Raw genomic sequence first — 7074 nt, 5'->3', positions numbered from 1 at the left:
TCAGACAGATATGGGAAACACCGTTCGCTTTTCAACCATCTACATTTTTCTTTTTCCATTTTCTTAATCTTTTCATGTGATTAGTCTGACTCCGAGTATGATGTCCATCGTGAAACTATCTTAGTAGATCTCTGTCACTTATATGAATTTTAGTATGCTTGAGTGCAAACTCGTGTACATCAATTGGAATTTCGCATCAGGGTTCTTCCTCTTAGAGTCAATAATTGTATGCCAACCAAGGAGGTTCTTTAGTGCTTTCCAAGGTTTTGCGTAGATAGATAGGGTATGGAGTAAAGGTTTTGTGGGTACACCTCTGGTAAACCCTCCGGAGACAACACTCCTCCACTAGGGCCACCTAGGGGTTCAAATGATTTTCCTTTCTAGAATAAATTTGCTCGAGGACTAGCAAATAATAAGTTTTGGGGTGTTGATAGACGCATTTATGTGTCTAATATGTCTCTATTGTATGTATTGTTAGTGCTAAATTTTGTATTTATTGTGTTCTTTTATGTCTTTGTAGGAATTTTTAGAGATATAAGCCCTTGCGGCGAAATGGGCTCAAAAAGCAGTGTTTTACACCCCGGAGAAATGTATCGTAGGCACCCCAGAAATGCACCGGAAGCATCCCAGAAATGTCCCGGAGGAACCCATAAAAATTACTATTTCCACCCAAAAATACTATTTCCACCCAATTGCTATTCACACCCAAGCTCTGGTTAAGGGGCATCCATCTTCTTTTTAAATTCAAAAACAACTTTTTGGCGGGAAAATATATTCAAAACTGGCAGATTTGTGATCGAGAAAATGAAGGTGTTTTAGTGCGATTCAATCGCTGAAATTTGGTGGGAAGTTGTGATATGGGATAGGGAACACATTATGGGCATCGAATTCGATCGGAATTGGCTGGAAATCCTGGTTTGAGTCACGAGCTCAAAACAGAGCAACGTGTCCTGTAACACGAGTTTGATTGTGTGTTTGCCATGCATGGAGTGTTTTGGAGGAGTTCGATGACTTCGGAGGCGTGGGGAAGGTTAACTAGAGCGTGCCGGATCAAAGTTTACGTGTGTAGAAGCCAAAAATGGAAATTATTGTTAAATATGGGCAGCGAGCAATGACGGGATTAATGGGAGATTATACGGTGTTATGGTCGGATATTTTTGTTCTAAAACACTATAAATACAAGGCTAAAGAGTTTAGAAGAGTTGGAGAGTCTTTGGGAGAGTTTAGGAGCCGAGAAGAATGGAAAGAAAGTCACGCAGGAGAAAAGCTTGTTGATGGTGCAAGGAAGAACACGAAGAACATAATACCCTCAGGGATAGTCGTTGATTAGTGTCGCTTAATTGCGACAATACTCAATTCCTTTCCCCGACTTCGGAACAACAACACCTCTGTTGTATCGTTCTTTTTGAACGCTCTATATGTGTCGCAAACACTGTTGTAAACCGTTTTTTCTCCATTTTCTCTTGATTGTAAACAACTTTTGAGTATCAATGAATCAATTTGAGAGGTTTTTCATCATGAGTAGCTAAACCCAATCCCAGGGGTGACGGAGGAAGCCATTCTTCCAAAAGTTATGTAGTAAAATTTACTTAAATTTATTTATGCAACTCTTTTATGATTAATTGCACCGAATAAAAATGGAGTAAATGATTTTTATTAATCAATTGTGTTTTCTCTTGATGGAGTATGCTTAGTAAATTGGTTTTGATACTTCATGCTCGCGATTAACAGTGGATGTTTTCAAAATCTAATTTAGGCAATGATTAGAATCACAATTTCCTTTGATTGGAGTTATATTGTCTAGAATTGCATGATAAGAATTGTTATTGAATCACATAAATTTTGGTGAATGGTGGAATCCTGATCCCCGGTAAAAATTCTCTCCCATATTTTGTTAATATTGTGCATATAAAATTATTTATTTATTTTTATTAAGTCTAAAAAAAAATTATCCTTCACAAATCCGAGAGTTTGAACCTTCACTACTACAACCAATAAAAAACTTAAATCATGCACCAAGATTCAATTTCAAAATGTGTGATGATAAACCACTTGGAGCAATGTTGTTCAAGTATTCTTGCCGGTAAAGATGACGAGTGTCATCATCAACATAATCAAATGAGCAAAATATAACCTCTTTCCTAGGAAAGATGCTAATTACTTGTTCATTAAGCTTCTCGACGTATTCGTTCAATGGTGTGATCAATCCTTGTTGATTATATAGTTTCTATCTCTTCCATATCCATCAAGTTTGGAAATATTACCTCTATAAGCCGAAACACTGAATCATCATTAACCCATGGTTTGACCACATCTTCAAGAACCTTTATCGTCTCATTAGCAATGCAAGGTTTATCCTCATCACCAAAACGAATTTAAAAATCAGAATAAAATGCATCTTGAGATGCACGCATATTATTCTTCAAATACAAAACATGCACTTTCTCCCATAACCGTGATCTGTTAAGAATGTTATGTGATTTCATTATTTCGAAGATATCTAAAACAAAAATTTATAGTTCACTGAATTTCATTTGAAAAATGATATACTTATACATTCCAAGGCATATTTTGTAATATAAAAGCACGTTTATGTTTGAAATGTACCTGCTAATGCATGCATCGACTGTTTGTTCCTTTGTACTTTGCGGAATCACCGGTATAACCTAACGGAAATCCCCTCCCATGATAATTTTTTTGCCACCAAATGGTTCATCGCTCTTTGTTATATCTTTCATTGTCAGATCAAATGCCTCCAAGGAATAACAATGTGCCATTGTAGCGTCATCCCACATAAGCATAATATCATGCCTCAAAAGTTTAGCTTTATCAGATTGTATAGTCATAAGACACTTAGATGTTGATATCGGCATTATTGGAAGCTTAAACCTTGAATGCGAAGTTCTGCCACCAGGTAGCGTAGTAGCAGCAATTCCTGACGTGACGGTTGCTACGCACGACACAAAAATGTCTTCCTAGTACCTCTCGTACCATCTATGAAGAAGACCCTAGTTTCTCTCATGATTGGATTGTGGGCGATAGACTGGTGTTCGTTCAACTTGTGGACGACTGATAGATCTTCCTCGGATATATGAATCGATAACTCTTCTTGAATCAGACTTGAGATCTTAAAGTCCTCACCCAATTCACCTACAATAGACGAATGGTCATACTTGGATATATCTTTGTCGTGCTGCCTTAAATATCAAATTCAATTCCTGAAGAAGATGATCAGATAAGTATGTTGATCTTGTATTACTTGAACTCGAGTAGCCTTCCACAACTCAAGATAGACAAAAATTGTCTTCTTAATGAAGACGACATCTTGACTGTTGCTGTTTTGGCCAAAGATGCTCTCAAGTCTGATAAATTAAGTACTAATTAAAATTTAAATAAAATAATATGTATGAGTTCTAAGGCGCGGAAATTGTATTAAGAAAATTATGGCGTTTTACAACTCCCCATGAGAAGATCCGGTTTTTAGAAATAAAGTTTTCATATTCTGGTTGTGTGTTTCTAGCGAACCACATAAGTTTTAAGATTAAGTTGAGAGTTCTTTGCCTCTTGGGGTACATTTGGCCTAATAGTCAACCAACTGCAAGACGGTTCATTTGCACTAAGCTTCTGAAATGAATTATGGACTGAGAATAGAAATTAGACGTGGTAATTGCTTTCCACATTGAACTTGTGATGTATTACAGCTAAACATTTCTTACATATAAACCAGAACTTATGCTTCTAATATCACAAAGATTAGACAGAAATGATATAACAACTAGATCTAAAAACCTAATAAAGTTGGACTGATTCTATCACCTGATATGATATTTTATAGTAAAGTTTCAAAAAGTTAATAACATTGAGACATCTCCTTAGATGCTGGTACTTAACATTTATTTTCTCCGGTTTACTCCAACGACTCAAAAATGCTTAAACCTATTGGTATACCCCATTAGGATTGACTTGAGTTTTGTAAAAATGCATAAACTTATTTAGTATACTCATTAGGATTGGCTTGAATACTTACCTTTTTATGAGAAAGAAATTAAAAGCAATTAGGTGGAATATCCATATCCTTTTATATCTTCTGCTTGGGACCAGTGAATCACTCAAATTTCATGGTAAACCTGTTAATATGGTAGTCATATCCACGATATTTTGCATTTGTAATTTGGGACAGTTATAACGCATGCACACCCATCAGTAGATGCAAAAATATATGAGTGAGAAGGCATGCATGCATATAGTGTGATGAATATTGATTAAAACCAGTTCAATCATAACTAGTGAATTATCCCATTACAAGCGCTCACCGGTTACCCAAGCGTGGTCATGGGTATCTATGCAACTTTCTAATCCTTTCCATTTTGGCTTTGAGTTCATCCAACTAGGAATCCCCTTCTTCCCTTATGATCGCAAATAAACAGATGCAAATGTTCCCCAAAGCTGGTGGTCACCTTTATACGTAAGTATAAATACATCTGGCATTAGAATGCATATATACATGTTTACAAATCACAATAGGCCAGAGCCAGAGAGCAGCAAGCTTAGATATCAAAGCCACCTACCTAACTGGCTCGATTGGATCAAACCGGGCTGTGTTTACAGGTATATATGTATGTTCTACAGCCATATCAGGCTCATACGAACTGAACTGATACAATATAAGTACTGCTTTATCAAAATGCAAAATAGCAAAAAGCAAAGCAAAGCAAATTCCAATTCCAATTCCTATTTGGCTATTAACCTGCATGAAATAATTCAATAACATTGGGCAGTGCACAATCTTAGTTGCTGTGATTGAGAATAAAACAAGCTTTATTAGAAGATCCTGCAACCGGACAGTTACATCAGGAAACAATTAAAAACTATCCATTCCAAGACCAAGTAAAGCTAAGAGAGACTACCTGTCATTATGGCAAACCATAGACTAGATTTAGAACCACAGATTCACAATTATAATTTAGTTCTCACTAGAGGAGCACAACTGCAGTACAAAGAATTATTCTAAGCCTATGTTAGTAACTCCTAAGAAATAGCCGCGTCTCAATCCATATTCATGACGATTTCATTAACTTGCGTCTGTTACACTGATCTGACAAATCTTAATTCATAAAGGGCATTCATCTATTCGGTTCTTATGCAGCTGAAACGCAGGATTGACCCATTTACCACAACTACATTGCATGCCTGCCCAGTTGAAAGAACCCAATCGAGCATTGCAACCTACGCACAAAAGCTTTTCTCCAATGTTGCCTTCATACACTGGCAAAACCAAAAAAACCCAAAATAAAAATAAAAATTAGCACACTTCTACTCCAAAGCAGTACAAAACAAAAACAAGCCAGATGATCGAAATCAAACCTTTGTCCAACATCCACTTCAAGGGCTCAACAAATATGGAAGAGCATCTAGGCGGTTCAGTCTCCCCACTTCTCTTCTTCCACTTAAAACATTGTTCCCCTGCTCCTGGTTCGTGCGAAACCACATTCTCAAGTGCAGCAACCATTCTCCGGCATTTTTTACAGCGGTATACAACTTGAGGCTGCTCCATCTTTGTTTCCATGTCAGAACTGTTGCTACTTGTTGCTTCTTCCATTATTAGTTCAGAAAAATATCTGTATATCCAATTGCCCCAAAACAGCAGATTTCGTTAGTGTTATACTCCCAAACCACAACCTTAATTCATCATTGTTGAAACTCCTAACCTAATTTTACAATCTGGGTGACAACAATTTGATCGTTTCATACCCTAATTTACACATCTAGGGCTTTAATGTACAGATTTTAATAACTTAATAAGAACCAAAATCTCTATAAAACAACAATGACTTATGCAAATTAAGGAAAACCCTACATACCCTTTGTCGATTGAAGTGTTGTTTACTTCTTTGCACCTTCCTCCGCCCTGGTCTCTCTGTTTTGCGGCACCGAACGCTGGTTCAGTTTTTGCATCCCTGCTCTCCAAATATTGCGATATTTATAGAGGTGTTTCTCTAAGTATATCGTGTAAATCTTGACCGTCAGGTTAGATACTGTGTGATTAAGGAAACTAGGAATTCTGTTTCCTAAAAGGATCTTGATTTCTATTTTCAGGAACCAATTTTGCACGCAAATTACATGGGCCGCTTTGGCTAGCCAAGGGATCCTTTATAGGTTATGCCGATGGTTGCAAGATGGTATGGGCCACTAGTCAAGAGGCGGGCCGGTCCGGCCTGTTTGACACCTCTGACTCAGGCAGAGTTGTCTATTTTTCTTGATTAGAATACACGAAATTGAAGCTCACTTTTGTTGTTAATTTAACTAGTTTGTCACCCGTGCTACGCACGGGTCAATGTCTCACTATAAAATATTGGATCTATATTTTCAAATTAGTTTTGTATAATACTATTAAAAATTAATAAAAACTAATACTAATATTATTAAAAAAATTAGTAAAATTCCAGTAAGATCACATTTTTGCGGAAAAAAACTAACAAAACATTGAATAAACTAATAAAAAACCAATGCAATAGGGAAAATCATGGACTCAATATCCTTATAAACTACTCCCTCCGTTCCTTTTTAATAGACTGGGTGTTTTTTTTTTTAGAAATTTAAGGAAATTAAGAGAACTAATCATTGAAAATGGTCCTCATGGCACTTGTCAATAAAAGAAGTGAAGTGAAATGGTCCGATAACACTTGTCAGGAAAAGAAGTAAAGTGAAATGGTCCACATGACACTTGTCATCAAAAGAAGTTAAGAGAAAAGTGGTCCCAAAAAATTAAAATAACTTTTGACTTTCCTAATTAGGAAACCGACCTATTTTTTTTGAAACATTTATTCATGGAAACGAGCCTATTAAATAAGAACGGAGGGAGTAAAAGAAAATAATAAAATTGTATCGTAATTATACGAAAATTAATATAATTAAGAAATTTAGTTTTTATTATAATTGTGATAAATTAATCTAAATAATATTGGATATTTAATGGTGAGTAATTGGCTATAATTTAATTATAAAAAAATTAGTACTGCATCAGTAAATTTAGAACCCACTTTGGGGATACTCTAATCTAAATAATGTTAGGTA

At 35.9% G+C, this 7074-nt stretch overlaps 1 protein-coding gene across 1 annotated transcript; it reads right to left on the bottom strand.

Annotated features, from left to right (window-relative positions):
• Window positions 1-4798: 4798 nt before the first annotated feature.
• Window positions 4799-6072, bottom strand: LOC113306993 (probable inactive dual specificity protein phosphatase-like At4g18593). The gene is made up of 3 exons (XM_026555932.1): window positions 5862-6072; window positions 5365-5618; window positions 4799-5265 (listed from the first exon to the last, which is right to left on the bottom strand). The coding sequence occupies exons 2-3, from the start codon at window positions 5597-5599 to the stop codon at window positions 5111-5113; spliced, it is 390 nt and encodes a 129-aa protein (XP_026411717.1). The 5' UTR covers window positions 5600-5618; window positions 5862-6072; the 3' UTR covers window positions 4799-5110.
• Between the last annotated feature and the right edge of the window lie 1002 nt (window positions 6073-7074).

The sequence above is a fragment of the Papaver somniferum genome, chromosome 8 (genome assembly GCF_003573695.1).
Source record: "Papaver somniferum cultivar HN1 chromosome 8, ASM357369v1, whole genome shotgun sequence".
NCBI lineage: Eukaryota > Viridiplantae > Streptophyta > Magnoliopsida > Ranunculales > Papaveraceae > Papaver > Papaver somniferum.
This window is presented reverse-complemented; position numbering and strand designations above follow the sequence as displayed.